General features: G+C 40.0%; 1 protein-coding gene across 4 annotated transcripts in view; it reads right to left on the bottom strand.

Moving 5' to 3' along the window:
- Positions 1-153: 153 nt before the first annotated feature.
- Positions 154-20,503, bottom strand: part of LOC101099779 (UDP-glucuronosyltransferase 3A1) — a 31,590-nt gene continuing 11,240 nt past the window's right edge. For 3 of the 4 annotated variants that reach the window (XM_045038124.1, XM_019811923.3, XM_019811925.3), the window contains exons 3-7: positions 12,478-12,592; positions 9,614-10,145; positions 6,895-7,126; positions 5,127-5,346; positions 154-2,823 (exon numbers count right to left, since the gene is read on the bottom strand). In XM_045038124.1, the coding sequence (XP_044894059.1) occupies positions 2,547-2,823; positions 5,127-5,346; positions 6,895-7,126; positions 9,614-10,145; positions 12,478-12,592 (1,376 nt within the window). In that variant the 3' untranslated portion in view covers positions 154-2,546. Of the gene's footprint in view, positions 2,824-5,126; positions 5,347-6,776; positions 7,127-9,613; positions 10,146-12,477; positions 12,593-20,503 lie in introns of those variants that run through there. The other variant, XM_045038128.1, reaches the window with a different exon arrangement.

Genomic DNA, 20,503 nt, shown 5'->3' with positions numbered 1-20,503 from the left:
TGAAAGTGCTAGTGTCCCAAAATGTTTAGCACCCCTAGGTGGATGGCCAAGTATTGACCTGAAGGACTGAACCTCTAAAGGTTAAGTCTATAATTCTGAATGGGCATACTAAATAGGACTGTGTGGTGGGCAGCAAGAAGTTCTGTTCTTATAAATGTTTGAAATTATTTATTAGAAAGATTTGTAAACTCTGTCAACCTTATTCCATTTCTTTCCCTTCATAATCTTTCTGTATTTGTGCTATAGTATGAAGCTATGTGATTACAGTCATACACTTTCAGTTACCCTCTGCTCAGATATTATATCTTCCCAGTGGAAAAATTAATCTGCTTAGGAAGACACAATTTTTTAAAACAGGCAATCACACTACTTTATTTACCTTACTTCATTACATCCGATTGTCCCAATAATATCCCATGTTGTGAAATGAATTTGCTGGTGCAGGAACCAAGCCAGGATCACACATTGCATTTAGTTATCATGTCTATATCATCTCCTTTAGTAAGAATTTGCTTCTCAGCTATTCTTTGTCTTTCTTGTCATTGATGATTTAAAAAGTACAAGCTGCTTATTTGTATGATGGATTCCAAGTTGGGTTTGTCTGATGTTTTCTCATTATACTTCAAGTTACTAGGGGACATGGTGGGACTACTACTAAGGTGGTGTTGATTCCATCTCAGTGAATCACACTGAGAAACACATGATGTCAGATGGTCCTATCATTAGAGATAACTCTAACGCTTATTTAAAGTGGTGTTCACCAAGATCTTGATTGTAACATTGGTATTTTTTACCCTATAATTAGGAAATTAGATGCAAGGAGACATTTTGAAACTGTATACATATTCTGTTCCTCATCAAATTTTACTCATTCATTTTATCATCTTTTATATTTCTTACCTTTTCAAAGATTATGTTTTTTTTTTAAATCAACAAAGTCCTCAGAACTGCCATAGTCACTGGACCGGATGCCTCAGAACTTCACAGAGAGGTCCGGGTTCTGTACTAGAGGTATTGTTGATTACATTTTTTACATTTTTTTAATGCTTATTTATTTTTGAGACAGAGATAGAGACAGACTGTGAGTGGGGAAGGGGCAGGGAGAGAGGGAGACACAGAATCTGAAGCAGGTTCCAGGCTCTGAGCTGTCAGCACAGAGCCCATCGAGGGGTTCGAATTTATGAACCACATGATCATAACCTGAGCTGAAGTTGGACGCTTAACCAAATGACCCACCCAGGCACTCCTCTGTGACTACATTTTTAAGAGTGGGAAACTTGAGAAGGAAATTGTGGGAAGTGAAAACCATAGCATCAGCTGTGGCCAAAGACAGCCTCCAGGTCTGACCAGCAAAGGAGGTGCTCTCCCAGGACTGACTTGGGACAGAGACCACAGGTGGAGTCCTGGGAGAGTCACCCCTGCCTAACTGCAGAACAGAGGCCAGGCTTCCTGAGCTTGGAGGTGAGGTGAGAAGAAGATGCAAGAGGAAAACCCAAAATGGAAGAACTGGCCAAGATCTTATGCCATCATGAAAAATGAAAGAACAGAAAGAAGGAAAGGGACTGAGAAGTTTCTGAGAGAGTGAGTATATGAACCAGACAAAAGCCATCTTGAGAAATTCCACTATGATGACTGCTTTGTGACCTAAAGCCTCTTAAATACAGCCTGTCCCCCCATTCTTCTCTTTTGTTTAACTACACCTGTGAGTAAACCCTCCAGGCAAAGCTTCCTGGATCTGCTCTGGATATGATTCCTCCTGGGTAGCCCCCCAGAAAGTGCTCACCAGCCTTTAGGGCCATAAAAGCAGGTCTGTTAGGGGGTGGGGTTGTGGACATTGACTCATCTTGTGGTGTCCCACGAGATGGACAAGCTTCTGTCCATATGTCCCCTTAATAAACCATTTGTCATCAAGCTGGACTTGTTGGTCTTTTTCTTCAGTTTCATGGCTTCTTCGCTCTTTGAAGGTAGTTTTGCACATACCTCCTTTCCAGGGAACAACAGGAGGAAGTAAGCAGGGTGCTGTGCCTGGAAACAGGGAGTGTGGAGTGCAGTGGAAGGCGGGGCTGTCTGCTGAAGGTGTGGGTCTGAGTGAGGACTTGATTGATGAGAGGCAAGTCAAGAAGCCAAGATCAAATTCACAGACACAGAAAGTAGAACAGAGGTTGCCAAGAGCTTCAGGGGTTGGGATGTGGGTGGTATGGCAGTTATTATTTCATCAGTGCAGTCTGAGTTAAGGAAGATGAAACGTTCTGGAACTGGATGATAGTAATGTTTACACCACAACAAGAATGCCTAATGCCACTAAACTCTATACTTAATGGCTAAAACGGTCAATTTTATGTGCTGTACATATTACCACAATTTTTTTTTAAAAGATGCCCAAGAGTGTTTCACAAGAACTTTTAAACAGAGGCAGCAAACAGTGAAGAGCAATTTGTGTGCCACCCTCAGGTGCCAATATGGGGAAGACACCAGGGCTGCCCTGTGCTGGGGAAAGCCTTCTAGAACCAGTGGCTCCCCAAACACCCATCAAGGCTGCACCCCCATCAGGCCCTCTTCAGCTTCCTGGCCCCACACAGCCACCTGGCCACCATGCCCAGCAGCTTCCCACAGAGCCACAGGGTGCCCAGGGTGACCACCAGCAGGAACAAGAAGACATCCAGCAGGTACTGCTCATGCCATGGCTGCTGCAGGGCATGGGGCTTGAGGTGGGCCGCACTCCCTGTCTGGAGGATGTGGTCGATCCAGCGCACCAGCCTCTGGGCAGGGGTCAGGGGGTGGGAGCGCCTGATGATGCTGGCGGCCACTGCTGCTGACTTGTACCTGTTGGCAGACACAGAGGTGGGGTGTTACTCAGGTGGTCTCAGAAGTCTTAGAGACCTTGTATCACACACACTCTTCCCTCCACACACAGAAGACTCAGTTTCAAGGAAAAGTTGTTGGCCTGGCCTGGCCTTGCCACAGTCTAGCTGGTTCTACTGAAAAGTTCAAACTGGTGTCTCCATGCAAAGACTATGCTCTATGCTAAATGTGCTAAACTATAAAAAAAAGAAAAAAAAATGACTAAGTCTATCAGGGCTAGTCTCCACCCAAGGAGGCTTATCACAAACTATAGATGTGATGTTATCATATATATATATATATATACACACACACACACACACACACATATACATGTACATATACATATATATGTATATGTATGTATATATGTGTGTGTGTATGTACATATACATACATATATATATGTAAAATACACACACACATATCATGGATGTGTGGGTAAGCTGTTTCAAATAAGAAAGAGAGCAGAATATTCAGAATTAAAATTTCCAGAATGAAAAGTTTCAGAAAACCTGGGCAAGTAGTAAGGGCAGAAGGAAATATCAAAGGAATTTGAAAGTCTTTTGGAGCCATTATAAAGATACTCTGCTTGGGATGCATCCAAGGTGTGTGTACTAACATACAGGATTCAACATATATGTATAATATATATATATGTAACATATATATTATACATACAATATATGCATAATATATACATGTAACATATATTTTATACATGCAATATATGTATAATATATACATGTGACATATATATTATACATACAATATATATAATATATACATGTGACATATATATTATACATACAATATATATAATATATACATGTAACATATATATTATACATACAATATATATGTATAATAAGCAGCTATTTTGTGCTGGCGTCTGGGCTAGGTGACATATGTGACTCTATGGACTGGAGCCCAGGACGAGGCCTGAACTTTTCTGCCTCTTCAGAGCATCATATTGGCCAGCACTGGCTTCATGGGCTGCAGCCTCCACATTTGGACAGGACCCCACATTTAGATGGGTCCTACACTTGCTTTATTCTATGCTGTCACCATCTTGAAATTCTTAATCTTTATAACAAGGGTGCCCACCTTTCCATTTTACTTGGGCTCCACATTTTATATACCCAGCCCTGAAACACAATGTGTAGGGACCATCCCAGCCCCAATGACTCCATATCAGGGTCAGCAGATGATGGCCATTTCGAGTCTAGGTCTTTGAATAGCCAATGAAATTTACAAGCTCATTCTTCTGAGTGATCATTTGCTACATATGAAATACCCAATATAATGAAATGTCTGAGGTTATCTGACCCCTGGAACTTAATAAGTTTTCTGGGGCTAAGAATCACAAGCTTCAGTGATTCTTCAGTCATCTAACAAGTACTCCTGGGGGCCTCCTTTGTGCAAGGTAGTATGATAAGTCCTAAGGGCTGAGTCACTTTGTGTCCTTGAAACATTAAGTCATTCAGGCCTTCTTGGTTATAAGGAAGAAAGAATAAAATTGGTCATGGGACCATTGTGCTGGATGGGAATTTTACCTAAGACATCATGGGCCCTTTTGCTGACTCACCTAACAGAAATTCATCCCAACTTACTTTGTGGCAGGCCCTGTGCGAAGCCCTGGGAGCACAGGGGAAAACAAGAGACACACTTGGTCCTTCAGAGGAGCTTCCTCTCTACTTTCTAGTGTGGGGGACACAAAATAAATCGAAACAGAAAGAAATGGGGTAGTTACTAATCCTGACAACTGTTAAGGAAAAATGAATTATGACTGAAGAGGGTGGGAGAGGAGTGCATTTAGGACTGTCAGACAAAGACCACCTCTCTGAGGAGAGGACATTGGAGATGAGCCTGACTGCAGGGAAGGAGCCAGTCCTTCAAGACAGGAGAGGAGAAGGAAGGATGTTTTAGGGAGCAGCACTGACAAAGGGCCTGAGACAGGAAACGGTGTAGTATACTGGTGGACACAAAGTCAACCTGCCTCACTTGGAATTCTACTATAAGCAGTCCATAAACATTAGACCTCTCAGAGGTCCTGTGTAAGTAGGACAGGGTGCTTAAAACCATAAGGTGCAAATTGTTCTCAACATCTAACCTAAATTTTCTACTCTTGCTCTCAGGGAAAACAGGTCAGCTGTTAGCATCACACACATATTATTCCATGTCTTGGAAGTTTCAGCTTTTATTGCAAAAAGAGCCACATGGTACTCTTTGTGTTTGATGTCTTCATTCAACCTAAGTGACCAAAAGCCCAGAGAGTTCCATACCTCTTGTCTTCTATGACTTGTTTCATCTTCACAGCCAAGGTCTCTTCCTTTATCTGCTTTAATGGGATAGAGACACCAAACTTTTTGGCTTCTACTCGGACCAGGTTTTCTGGCTGGTCTCCAAAGAGGGGAATCCCCACCATGGGCACGCCATGTTGGATGGCCTCCATGATGCTATTCATTCCACCATGGGTGACAAAAAGACGGATGCGTGGGTGAGCTGTTTCAAATAAGAAAGAGAGCACAATATTTCAGAATGAATATTTTCAGAATGAAAAGCTTGAGAAAACCAGGGCAGGCAAGAAGGGCAGAAGAATATACCAAGAGAATTTCAAGGTCTGTTGGAGCCATTTGAAGATATTTTGCTTACGATGTATCCAAGGGCATGTACTAATATACAAGCCTTGCCCTTGTACAGAAATTCTTTGCCCTGGACAGAACCCAGCTAAGACTCAGAACCCAGGAAACTCTCTAGACAATAATGCTAAGCAAGACATATATCCCCTTCTGTCTGTCCATCCATCCATACATTCATACATACATACATATATACATACATACATACATCTTTCTATCAGCTCAATGCCTCCCTTTGCTTCTCTCATCTGTTTTTTTTTTTTCATTGTGACTCTGTGTCTGTCTCTCTCTTGATCTTGAGTGCTCTTTTCTTACCTGTCAACTTATTTCCCTCTTCTCTGAATTCCTGACACATTCGTTGACATCATAATCTATTTGGCAATTGTAAAATTGACACTGTATGCATTGTCTCCTCAAACACATGAGTAGCCCCTTGAAACCAGAGACTAGATTCTACACTTGAGTATTTCCATCTCTAGCATTTCTAGCCCACCTTATTTAGAGCTAAATAAGATTACTATTGAAAAGAAAAGTTTATCTCAGCTTATGTCACCCAACTTGAATGTACATCAGAATTTCCTTATCTCTTCTTTGAAAAGAGGATCATGTGCCTTGCTCCAGGCTTAAATAATTAAATTTGAGAAGTTGAGTTGGGAATCTATTCCTTCAATTTTCCAGGGTATTTTGAGTCATTATCTTGGTCATGAGCCTCTGATCCAGTCAGTGGTTATGGAAGTAAGGGGTCTGAAAGAAGCAGCACAGGGCACAGAGAAAAACTACTGGGGTTAGCGGGGGGGTTGGCGGGGGGGGGGGGGGGGGGAGGTGAGGGAACTCTCTGGTACCAGAGACAAAATGGACCAAATAACCAGCTATGAGGTTGTTCATCTTGGCACTCAGGTATTTTGGCACATCCTAAAGACACTATTGGTATTAATGTTATGAAGGTATGAATTGCTCACACTTCAATAGCTAAGAAAGATGTGGGGGAGGGTGGTATGATATATGTAAGTGCACGTGGAAGAACAGGTACTCATGAAGCCGCTAAATACAAGGGCCACATCCTTCTGGTATGTGTTCTCTAGAATCCATAGGTTCTTTTGGACTGTGTTTGGGTGACCCTGTGTAAAACCTAATGCAGTAGGACAAGGTGACTTTGATGTCTACCAATATCTCACCTGGGAAAGAAAGAATGAAGGAGAGATGGCTATTTGGGCACCTGATCTCATTGGGAGTAGGGCCTGATTCCCCAAGAACTCCAGCTGGCCATTCCATTCCTGCTTCTTGGAGACTTACCTTTAGGTATCAGCAGCTCCTTCTAGAGCAAATGGGATTACCCAACTAGAGGTCAGAGCCCGACGAGATCTAAAAATATGTAAACGAGACGGGTGAAGCCGACCTGGGCAGTTCTTACCCAGGAGGTCATTCTGAGGAAGCCAGTCCACGATTTTCACATTTGCTGCCAATTTGACGTCTTTGGGCCAGTGAGATGGCTTATACTTCCATATGACTCCTTGAGAGAGATGAGCAAAGGCACTGTTCATCTCCCTGAGAAGTTCCTGGGATTGAAAGGTGCTCACCATGGAGCCCAGGGCCACAAGGACAAAACCAGAGTCTCCAAACTTAGCAATGAAATTCTCAAATTCCTGGAGAGAGTTCAGAAAAGAAAAAGACGTGAAAAATGTTGTTCATGAAAACCTAGGCAGCCACGAAATGAAAGCCATTCATTTACTGAACACACCTTCCTGCCATTCCTAGAGCTCATAGCCCCTGGGGGAGCTCAGCACCCTCTGCATGATGCTCATCCCCATTGTGTCAGAATATCTTTCTTCTTTAAAAGCTTGATTTTGTGTCACGGCCATCCTAGACCCACTGCTCATCATAAGTCAATGGAGACATGGTCACTTGAGAATTTCCTAAGGCCACCGGAAAATGGTAGTGTAAGAACAAATACTAGTGGGGTGTCAGGGTCTAGCAGAGGGAGCTGCAACGTCTGAGGCTAGATTGAAGAAACTGGGAGAAGGCCTGTAGCATAAGAAGAAGTGGAAGAAATGGAGGAAGGCTCCTGATCACTGGCTCAATGCACCATGTAGAGTGCTTTGCTCTGATACTTTGTGAAGCAGCACTCTCAACAATAGCCAAATTATGGAAAGAGCCTAAATGTCCATCAACTGATGAATGGATAAAGAAATTGTGGTTTATATACACAATGGAATACTACGTGGCAATGAGAAAAAATGAAATATGGCAGCTTGCTTTTTAAAGTCCTCAGGCAATTCTTAAGGAAGGCTGTGACTTAATGATGTGATCTTGGCTTAACACAGTTTTGTCAACTCTTGCTTCAAGTGTTTCTTCAGACTCTGACTCTGGACTTCTGCAGCCCCCTTTCCTCAGCTTCTAGATCCTCATTCCTGGATTGATTCCATCTAGCATAACATTGCCTGGTTTACCATTCAAAGGACCACTTTGACAACAGCTTTGTCATTCTTTTTAATTACAAAAGCCACGTAACTCCATTATCTAAAAACTGGAAAATATAGAGAAACATTTTTGAAAAAAGCCTCTGCTATCTCACAGCCACTATAACCCTTACTGCCATTATGCTCTTGCTTAACAACTCCCTCCCCCTACCCTATAACTAAGACCCACCCTCCTATCAAGTAAAGTCTCCTGCAATCTGGCCTGGCTGTATTTACACAATTGAGAATTCTGATCCAGTCTAGCTAGAGTCACCAAGGGAACCCAGAGCCATGCCTATCTTACTTTTACTTTAACATTTTGAGCTACTTGTTCTCTCCAGCTGGAACACCTTCCTCCCGAGCTCCATCCCTAAAAAACCCTACCACCAACTCAAAGCCCATCTAGTCCATGGATCATTCCCCAACTCTCCCTGCTCACTGAGTACAAGGTCAGTAGAGGAAGCATAGACACTTGGGTACCTAGAAGACCCAGGTCACATCAGGGCTTTCCCCAGCTCTGCAGTGAATGGTAGTGGGAAAGTCACTTACACACCACCTCAGTCTCTGTCTTCTCTTTTATAAAAATGGAGATCATCATACTTCCTTCCAGGTGGCAAGATGTTATTATATAAGATAAATTGCATAAAATGGCAACACAGTGCTGATAGGCAAAAGGAAGCCAACTCATCTTAGCTCCCTCCCATTTAATAACTTCTATTGCAGAAAAATAAATAAGTAAACAAAAATAAGAATAAATTAAAACTTCTATGGCAGAGGAGCATCCGGGTGGTGCAGTTGCTTAAGCGTCTGACTCTTGATTTTGGCTCAGGTCATTATCTCATGGTTCTTGAGTTTGAGCCCCGCTTTGGGGTTTGTGCTGACAGTGTAGACCCCGCTTGGGGTTCTTGGTCTCCATCTCTCTCACCCCCTACCCTGCTCATGATCATTTTCTCTCTCTCACTCTCTCTCTCTCTAAATAAGCATTAAAAAAAAAAAAAAAAACCTTCTATTGCAGTAGTCTGAGTTTATGGATTCAAACCAACTTAGCAGTTTTCACAATTTACAACGCCCAGGCCTAACCCCAGATCAAACAAATCAGAAGATCAGCTGAGGATGCTGGAGATGATGTCTGCAGTTCTTACCACCCAGTCCTACCTTGGTTACACACTCATAGTGTTGTGCATTTCATTGAGCATAACTCACCTCTTTTAACAATTCTCCCATTTAATGGATCCTTGCCACATAGCTACTATACATATGATCATACAAAACGCACATGAAAATATCAACTTCTTAAAAGGTTTATGCCAGGGTGCCTGGTTGGCTCATTTGGAAAAGCATGCTCTTCTTGACCTCAGCGTGCTGAGTTCAAGCTCCTTGCTGTATGTAGAGATAGTAAAATTAAAATAAAATAAAGAGCTTATCCTACCAAGGCCAGGACTAAAGAGGACACTCAGTGTACCATTTAAGGAGGCCCTCAATCTCAGGGTTGTGCAAGTCCTAACACCATCATTGCATGGCCCTAAAAATGAGTACTCCCTTAAAAAGCATGTCCTAGGCACCTTACTTGCCTCACCCTACTTCCTTCCCAGGATTCCACGGGCAGGGCAGTCACCAACTCTGTGCTGAAGACCTCTGCATGAAGCCCACATGGAGAGCTACAGTTTCACTTACTTGTGGTACTGGTGTTACAGGTCTGGCCATTAAGCCTCCAACATACACAGTGTTGGGAAGCAGGGGCCTAGCAAATTCAAGGGCAAAGTCAGAGTTAACAAACCACAGCTCTGCTTTCTTCAGAAGATGAGACAAAACCGGCCTAGAGTCTTCCGGGAAATGCTCCTTGATGGTATTGTCATATGCAGACTGGATTTGCCTTTGCTTCATGGTGAAATCAAAGAACATCAGAAAATTCTTCACTCGGCCCCAGAAGTCCATGTGGTCCGTTAGCAAAGAATGCAATACTGGCACATAAGACAGAGGGTTTGGTAGTCCAAAATCCATAGCACCAAACGAGGAAGAGAGAATGGACACAAATGGTTTTCCAAGCTTTTCAGCAACCAGGAAAGGACAGTAGTCAAAATTTTCAACTATCACTAGGTCAAAGTTCTCACTCTTTAAGGAATCCATGATATCACTTCTCCTTAGAAAATGGCTGCACTGAAGCCCTACTTGTTCCATAAATTTTAAGAGTTTTCCAAATGTGTATCTATAAGAAAGAGAAAAACGGTAAACAATCATTGGATGTGTTAATTCCACAATACATAAAAGAATCTTGGGCTACAAAGAAAATATCCCAGATAAGCAAGACCACACCTAGCAGCAGCCCACCTATTCCACCACTGCCCATTAGTACCATCATCTCAGGTACTCTGAGCAGATGTTCTGCTCTTGAGAGGGTTCCCTTCCTCCCCTCCTCTTCTCTCCCTCATCTAAATCTCAAGCACTCTCTGTTCCAGTTTATTTAAAAAACACATGGGATGCCTGGGTGGGTCAGTAGTTGAGCCTCAGACTCTGGCTCAATTCGTGATCTCAGGGTGCTTGATTTTCAGCTCCACATCAGGCTTGCTGCTGTCATTGCAGAGCTTGCTTCAGATCCTCTGTCCCCCTCTCACTCTGCCTTTCCCCCACTCATGTTCTCTTTCAATATCTTGAAATCCATTTGGCACAACTGAATTGTGTTATCTGAAAACTAATTGCCACTGGTGGACTTTCTGGTCTAGGAACTTTCTCTGACCATGCAAATTTCACATATCTCTTTCTATTTGATAAACTCTGTAATATTCTCATAAACTTTTTTTTACCTGATGATTACTCAAACAGTGGAAGTCACTTGATGACACAGTTCCATAAATATTGACCATATAGGCTATTTTTAAAAATCATTGTATAATCTGAATGTGAGAGATCACCTCACACAAGGGATCATTTTATCATATAGAACCCAAAACACAGCAAAAATGGGAATTCCACATTTCTATGCCTAAAAGTTAAGCAATGCAAGAAAAGAAAAGAAAAGGAAAGCCTGATTAATACTAAACATATTATTGGCTTGTCTACTTCAGTGTAGGTTGAGGTGTCCAGAGAAGATAATGACAACGAGTACAAACATGTAATTAAGACTTTTCCCATGGGAATATTCCAGGAGCTAATCTCCTTAAAATGCTTTCCGGTAACTGCCTATATAGAATATGATTGTTTACTTCCTGCTTGAATAATCTACAGGGAAATAGATAATGATGTCCATCTGTACTTTAAGGTATCAGAGTTAACAGGTGAAAGAGCTCAAGACATCCTGCTGGCTACATGCAGGACCAAGAGAATCAACACCCTGGCATCCCTTTAAGTGTACTGTACCAGTGCACCCCACATGGAGAAGGTTCAGAGGTAGAGAACTTTTTAGCAATATACAGAACTCTTCCTGACATTTAAAATTAACTTCAAGTTACACAGTGGAAGTGACTGGCTAAAATCCTCCTCTGCTATGCATTTTTTGGAGATTTCACATAGCAAAGGAATGATAACCAGATATTGTAGATACTTACAATAGTGCTGTAAAAATTTCCAGATATAGCTCATTAAGCATGCTTAAAATTAAGCTAATAAATAGAAAACAATGTTTAAGAATCCATGGTTACCCATGCCTGTTTACAAAAATATTAAATGAATGGAAAAGAGACAAAGCCTATATTTAATATAATTAACAGCACAAGATTATATAGACTAAGTATCAAATGAATAGATTAGATCAGTTCTAGACAGGAAGGACTGTGGTCTCCCAGTTGAGGGAGGAAAAAAGACTTTATGAGAAAAGTCAAATGTAAGCAAGACCTACACTAGTAAGTAGAATTTTCAGATAGAAAGAAGGCAAGGCCACTATAATTAAGTTAGGAATGGATGTTTGTCTTTCCACATTAATGTCTAAGATTAAGCAGTTATGTGCTCCTTTCCATTCAGATGAAACAAAGGACTCATGTCTTATTTTGCACGAGGTTCATTGCATTTTTAAAAAGACCTTACAAGGCCAAAAATTAAATAAATAAATAAATAAATAAATAAATAAATAAATAAATAAATGGACTTTACATAGCCAGATGTTCAACTAGTACAAAACCAGTGTTCATAATTCTTCCTTCCAATACTAGAATATGTGTGAAGAAAAGGAGGAAAAGTAAGTGGCTCTCATTTCCCTATCAACAGTGAGAGGTTGAGGTACCTGTGCTTTTGTGGTGGGGAGGTTATAAACAAAGATTGTAAGAGAGGTATTGAAAGGAAGTCCCAGAAAGATCAACCTCTACTTGCTACAGAAATCCATTCATGGAAGAGGCACAGTACACAGCAAAGAAGAATCTCGAGTGACTGCACTGGATGAATTGGTGTAAATACTTGTTTCCCTAACTATCCACTCATCGTTTATTCCTTCATCCACCCACCCATCCGTCCATCCCTGTCTTACGTCTACAGTCCAAGCATCCAGGCATCCATCCATTCATTTGTATTGCTAAAATAGTGACTCTTTGGTTCAAAGACATAACAATTACCTGCCACCCAAAGCTTCTTCAATAAAAAAATCAAAATTATTCTTCAATCCTTTGTTACAGTCTTCAGGTGGAAGCCAAGGGATAACTTGGTATGATATCTCCTTCTCTTTAAAATCTAGAAAACACCCATGGGTTAAAAATGTGAAATATGCCACAAACCATGGATTAACATTAGCATGATAATATCATCATGTGTTTGCTTAAATAATTCTATATTTATAGAATGTTTGCCTTTTGATATATTTTTGTATGGTTTGGTTGCATTCTCATTCATTTAATCTTATAAAATGATTAATTCTCCATAGATTATGGAGAATCTTACACTGATTGAGGAGTGTTTTTCAATTTAAAGTTATAGAAGCTTCCATTTAAAGCCTCCATAAGGCATAGCTATTTGTCCTATTTTACAGGTCAGAAAACAATGTGAATTGAAGTTAAGACAATTTGTCAAGGTTGCACACATAGGAAGTACAGTCTTTGTATTTCAGTACAGGTCTGTTTGATTCCAGAGCCTCTGCTCCTTCTGTTTTAGAAAAACTCATTTTCATTATATAGAGTGATAAATCCAAATAGTTTTTTGATTCAGTAAAAAGTACTAAAAAGCTTCTATAAAATACTAGACCGCTGTACCTCTACTTACCAACATGGTTTCTCCCATATACCCATGTGTAATAAGAAGTCTGAGTCCACTTTTGATGTTTGACTGCTGACAGTTGTCAAGCCCTATCTCCCATGCCCTCTTTTATGCTTCTTCACCTGGGCAAACTAGTAAGAGAGTCCGCATGGTCCCTCTCTTGACCCTAGTGGGAGTTTCAAACCATGCAAGGAAGGCCAATGAGGGGGAGCCCTCAACACATCCCAACTCTCTACTCACAATAAAAACTCAAACTAGTCATCCCTCCAGCCTCTAGAAAGCCATATTTCAGATTTGCTTAGGAGCCTGTCCTACTTTTCCAAAAAAACATGCCTTACTATTTGAGAAATAAAAATTTCATACTCTCTTATGTATGCGAGCTTTCATCAGTCATAACATTCAAACAAACTGTGTGTAAACCAGTGATACATTAGTGCATAGTCCTACACACTAAAACTAACAAGCCCAATCTTAGTGAAATTACTGCTATCCAAGTATGTACTGGCAAATAAGTAACACTTTGGTTTGTGAGCATAATTTGTTCTGGAAACATGTTTGTAATACAAAGCACTTGTATATCAAAGCAAATGTCAAGAACCATTGGCTCAGTTGTGATCACTTGATGTTCTGCATCACATAATACTCATATTGCAAGACACTGCTCATTTATCAAGTCAAATTTTATTAGAACTGTTTGCTTTTCTTGTGGCATGCTCACAGAACAATTACTCGCAATACAAGGTTTCACTGTATTTTGCAATCATACTTTTGGCTAATATGTTCTGTTCAGTATCTATGTCAACAGGTTCTCAATGTCAGTTTGCCTTCACCTTGGAAGGGACACAGTAGACCTTTAACTAGTTGTCCATAGGGTATTTCAATGGTCCTACCATTGGCCACAATCTTTTTTTTAATTTACTTTTTAATTTAATTTTTTTAACGTATTTATTTTTGAGACACACAGACAGAGAAGGAGTGCGGAAGGAGCAGCGAGAGAGGGAGACACAGAATCTGAAGCAGGCTCCAGGCTCTGAACTGTCAGCATAGAGCCAGACGTTGGGCTTGAACTCAGGAACTGCGAAATCATGACTTGAGCCAAAGTCATCGCTTAACCGACAGAGCCACCCAGGCGCCCCTGGCCACAATCTTTATTGGCAAGATCTTAACCACATCCAACTTTCCCCAGGAGCACAGGTAGGACATTATATTGACAATATCCTGCCCTGAATAGATTCATTTGACATACTCATCAGGATTGAGAAACATTCTCAAAGGAGTTCACATAAAGGGATGGGCCATTACCTCACATAAGTCTCAAGGCCTAGGATCTCAGTTAAATTCCTGGGAATTATTTCATAAGCTTTCTTGGGCATTATTTGATAAGCTAAGGCCTCCTGATTGATGACACTATGAAACAAAAACCGATGACTCACAACAGCACAATATCTCAACAAATCCAACATCTCTTAAGCCTTTGTGCAATCTGGAGACAATAGATTTCTGATTCATACATTTTCCTTAAATCTATTTATGCTTGTTTTTGAAAATCAGCCCATTTTGAGTAAGGCCAATATCATAAAGATCTAGAATCTGTCCAAATTGCAATACAACAGGCACTGCCATTAGTGACCCCCATATTTGCCTTCATTATAAAGGCTTTGGCAACATCTTCCCATTCTTCCTGGAGTTGGCTAGACCACTTGGATAGCAGTATTAATCTCTACTTGCTGCTGTAATAAATTACTATAAACCTAGTTGCTTAAAACAAAACAAATGTATTATCTTATAGTTCTGGAGATCAGAAATACAAAATGGGTCTCCCTAGGACAAAAGTATGGTGTGGGGAGGCCAGGAATTCCTTTGGGAGGCTCAAAAGGACAATCCATTTTCTGGTCTTTTCCATCTTTTAGTGGTTGCCTTCATTCCTTGGCTCATGGCCTCCTTTCAACTGGCAATGACATCATCCATTACCTGCCTTTCCCTTCTATCATCACATTTCCTACTCTTACTCTCTTATCATCTCCTCTTTTTTTTAGAAGGACTCCTATAATAATATAGAGCCCAAATGGATAATCCAAGATAATCTCCCCATCTCAAAATCCTTATATCAATCACATCTGCAAAGTCTCCTTGCCATGAAAGGTAGCATATTCACTGGTTCAAAAGAGTACAGCATATCTTTGGGTGGGGGCATCATCTTCTACCACCATGTTCTGCTCTCTGGACATCAAACTCCCATGTAAATATCACATAAAAATTACATTCACCACACCCAACAGTCCAACAAGTCTCAATCCTTCACATCATCAATTCATAATTCAAAATCTCATCTAAATATCATTAGCTCAAATGTCTCAACTTATATTATCCAAATAATTCAATCAAGTGTGGGTGGGACAGTCTGGATATGATCCATCCAAAAACAAAGTTTCTCTACCTGTGGACCTATGATATTAGGAAAGAAGTTTATCTGCTCCCAAGGAATATTAAGATGCCAGTTGCAGACATTATCATTCAAAATAGAAGAAAATGACAGGAAAATGGACCTGTCGTAGGTCTCTGGACCTATGAAATGTTGATATCTAACTGGGAAGACAATGTTAAGTTTAAAAACTGTAAATAATCTGCTGTGAATTAGAATTCAGCCCTGTAAGCTAGAAGTTCTGCCCTCTGGGTTCACTGCCTCAAACTCAAGAGTTTTCATTTGTTCGTCATGAAAGGTAGCACAAGTTTTCAGCTGGATAGTTTATGGGCATGTTTCTTAATTTGGGGGAGTTCAGTGGGCTTCTTTCAAGTCACTCTTTCTCTGTCCTTTTCAATCCAAACTGTCAGTGTTTATCCCGGTATAAAATTCTCAAGTACCTTCTGGATCTTCTGGTTATGTCATGGAATTCACTCCTCTGAACAGGAGGTCCTCCACAGATCTTTAAAAATAATTCCATCTCCACTATTGGTGTCAGTCAATGTGGCTGAAGAGACCCACTGAATCACACACCTAATATTTAAAGAGCTTTATTAGACTAAATATTATGACCTATTTAGAGAAAATAGGAAGAGATTATCCAGCCACACTTTCTCTTTCCTCACATTCAATCCCCTAATTTTAGAATCTTTTGCAATCTGGGTAGGGTGAGAGTTTCCAAAATCATGAAGTCCTCATTCCTTTATGCTTAATAGTTCTTCTTTCAATTTATCTCTTTCCTTTCACATTTTATTATAAGAAGCAAGACATCCTTAACATCTATATTTTTACCAGAAGTGTGTTTATGGTGATTTACATATTGTCTAAGACAATGTAGATTTTCTCTACCATGCTCCTCTCTTCCTTCTTCACCCTCATTAGCAGAGTTTTTACCTTTGTTAATAAGATACAATTGACATATAACATTACATTATATTCAGGTGCAAGACTTAATGATTTGTTGTTTGTATAGATTGCCAAAGTGTTCTAACATCCACATTTCTACCAATAGTATGTTCAAGACGTACTTGCTGCTGTATGTTCTACCAATAGTATGTTCAAGATAATCTGTACTTATTCTATCATACTTCTTAATATTTTTCCAGCCTGTATTGGTAACCCAATTATAATGCCAGATATTGGTTGGAGCAGCAGCACATGCGAATATTGAAGATCTTTGCTTTTTAGTGCTTGTAATTTCATTTCTTTATTAAAGTAGTAAATAAATTAACAAGATAGGGAAATATGTCCAAAGAAGGAGTTAATAAACGGTTCAAATGTTACAATACAGGAGGAGTTAAGATGGCATAGACATAAGGAGATCCTGGGCTCTCTTTGTCCTTCAAACACAGCCGTATTGAGGTCAGACCCTAGGGGAGGCAAGACTCCCTTACAACAAATTCCTCCTTCCCATTCCCCTCCCAACCCCCGCATGAGGCACAAGCTTATTTACTGGGGCAAACTGACTCTGAACCAACACAATGGGCCTCTCCACCAGAAGACCAGCAAAGGCAGCACCTCACATGCACCAAGTGTACTGAAAATCAAGTGCTTCAAAATGACACCTGCAGTTCTGGTGATACTAGGACCAGGCTTAATTTTTTTTTTCTTTTTTCACTTTTTTTTTTCTTCCTTCTTTGTTTTGGAGTCAGGCTTGCAGTTTCTTCTTAGTTTGTTAGTTTTCTTTTCTTTCATTTCCTTTTTTCTCTCTGTTTTTGTTGTTGTTGTTGTTGTTGTTGTTTGTTGTTTGTTTTTCTTTTTGGATCAGACTTTTTTTTCCTTTCTTTCTTTCTTTCTTTTTCTTTAGAATCAGGCTTGTAGTTTTTTGATCATTTGTTTTTTTTCACTCCTTTTCCTTTTCTCTTTTTTTGGAATCAGGCTTTTTTCCTTCTATTTTTCCAGGCTCATATTAACAAACTAATCAAAGCACACCAAGTAAAAGATCCAAACAGTCACCACTGCAAGCAAGGAGGACCTCGGTGGAGGACCGGCCAGTGGGAAATAGCAGCCAAATTTCAATAGCAGAGTGCACAGTGTACACCAGAGATACTTCCTGAAGTGCCAGACACTGGACAGTGTATAACCCCCTTTTTTGAAGTTTTTTTTTTAACATTTATCCATCTTTGAGAGACAGAGAGAGACAGAGCATGAGCAGGGAAGAGGCAGAGAGGGAGACACACAGAATCCGAAGCAGGCTCTGAGCTGTCAGCACAGAGCACGACTCAGGGCTCGAACTCACGAATGGTAAGATCATGACCTGAGCCAAAGTCAGACGCTCAACCGACTAAGCCACCCAGGTGCCCCTATGACCCCTTTTTAATAGAGCATTATTCTCAGGTGCAGGAAACATAACAAGCTTTGAAAACATGCAGAACACAGAAACTTAGCCAAAATGACAACACAGAGGAATCCTCCCCAAAAGAAAGGTCAAGAAGAAATCACAGCCTGGGACTTGCTCAAAACAGATATCAGCAATATATCTGATCAAGAATTGAGAACAGCAGTCATAAGATTACAAGTTCGGCTTGAAGAAAGCATAGAAGACATTAGAATAACCCTTGCTTCAGAGATAAAAGACTTAAAAACTAGCCAGGCTGAAATTTAAAAATGCTATAAGTGAGATGCAAAATCTAGTGGATGCAGTCACGATGAGGATTGAAGACATGGAGGAAAGAATAGGTGACAGAATATAAAACTATGAAACATAATGAAGCTGAAACGAAGAGGGAAGGAAAACCATTAGATCGCAAGGGGAGACTTAGGAATCTTAGTGATTCTGTATAATGAAATAATATCCATACCACAGTACTCCCAGAAGAGAAGGAAAGAGGACGAGAAGGTTTATTTGAACAAATTTTAGCTGAGAACTTCCCTAATCTGGGGAAGGAAACAGGTATTCAAGTCCAAGAGGCACACAGACTCCCCGCAAAATAAACAAAAACAGGTGAACACCATGACATATCCTAGTGAAACTTGCAAAATACAAAGATAAAGAGAGAATTCTGAAAGCAACTAGGGACAAAAGGTCCTTAACCAACAAGGATAGACACATAAGGTTAGCAGCAGACCTGTCCACTGAAAGGGAGGCCAGAAGGGAGGGGCAGGAAATATTCATTGTGCTGAATGGGAAAAATGTGCAGCCAAAAAATTCATTATCCATAACAGTTGTCATTAAGAAAAGAAGGAGAAATAAAGAGTTTCCCAGGCAAACAAAAACTAAAGGAGTTCATGACCAACTAACCCAGGCCTGCAAGAAACTTTAAGGGGGACTCTTTTGAGTGGAGAAAAAAAAAGGCCAAAGCAATAAAGACTACAAAGGACCAGATAACATCACCAGAAACACCAACTCTACCAGTAAATAATGGCACTAAATTCATATCTTTCAATAATTACTTTGAGTGTAAAAGGACTAAGTACTCCAATAAAATGACATAAGGTATCAGAATGGATAAAAAAAAAATAAGAGCCATCTATCTGCACCTAAGACAGACTCATTTTAGAGCTAAAGACACCTGCAGATGAAAATGAAGGGGTAGAGGACAATCTATTATGATAACGGATGTCAAAAGAAAGCCAGAGTAGCCATACTTGTGTCAGACAAATTTTATTTTAAAACAAAGACTGTAACAAAAGATGATGTAGGATATTGTATCATAATTAAGGGGTCTAGCCATTCAAGAAGATCTAATAATTGTAAATATTTATACCACCAACTGGAAGCACCCAAATATATAAATCAATACATTAATAACAAACATAAAGAAACTTATTGATAATAATACAGTAATAGCAGGGGACTTTAACACCACACTTACAACAATGAACACACAATCAAATCAGAAAAGCAATGAGGAAACAATGACTTTGAATGAAACACTGGACTGGATGTACTTATATCTGGACAATTCTTAGATATATTAACAGATACAGTCAGAACATTTCATCCTAAACCAGCACAATACACATTCTTCTCAAGTGCACATGGAATAGTCTCCAAAATAGATCATATACTAGGTCACAAATCAGCCTTCAATAGGTACAAAAAATCAACAGCATACCATGCATACTTTCAGATCATAATGCTATGAAACTTAAAGTCAACCACAAGAAACAATTTGGAAAGCCCCCAAATACATGGAAGGTAAAGAATATCCTACTAAAACTGAATGGGTTAACCAGGAAATTAAAGAAGAAATTATTTTTTCTTTTTTTAATGTTTATTTATTGTTGAGAGAGACAGAATATGGGGAGGGTGGGGCAGACACAGAGAGGCAGACACAAAATTCAAATCAGGTTCCAGGCTCTGAGATGCAGGGCTCGAACCCATGAACTGCGAGATCATGACCTGAGCTGAAGTCAGACACTTAACCAACTGAGCCACCCAGGTGTTCCAAAGAAGAAATTAAAAAATACAAGGAAGCAAATTAAAATGAACACACGACAGTTCAAACCCTTTGGGATGCAGCAAAGGCAGTCCTAAAAGGAAAGTATATTGCAATTCAGGCCTCTCTCAAGAAGCAAGAAAGGTCCCAAATACACAACCTAACCTTACACCTAAAGGAGCTAGACAAGGAACAGCAAATAAAGCCTAAAGCCAGCAGAAGAAGGGACATAATAAAAATTAGAACAGAACTAAATGATATAGAGACAAACAAAAACAAACAAACAAAAAAACCACAGTAGAATGGATTATAGAAACTAAGAGCTCATTCTTTGAAAGAATAAACAAAATTGATAAACCCGTAGCCAGATCTATCAAAAAGAAAAGAGAAATGATCCAAGTAGATAAAATTCATGAATGAAAGAGGAGAGATCACAACCAACACAACAATAATAAAACAATTATAAGAGAATACTATAAAAATTATATGCCAACAAATTGGGCAATCTGGAAGAAATGGACAATTCCTAGAAATGCACAAACTACAGAA

This window comes from Felis catus, chromosome A1 (genome assembly GCF_018350175.1).
Source record: "Felis catus isolate Fca126 chromosome A1, F.catus_Fca126_mat1.0, whole genome shotgun sequence".
Taxonomy (NCBI): domain Eukaryota; kingdom Metazoa; phylum Chordata; class Mammalia; order Carnivora; family Felidae; genus Felis; species Felis catus.
This window is presented reverse-complemented; position numbering and strand designations above follow the sequence as displayed.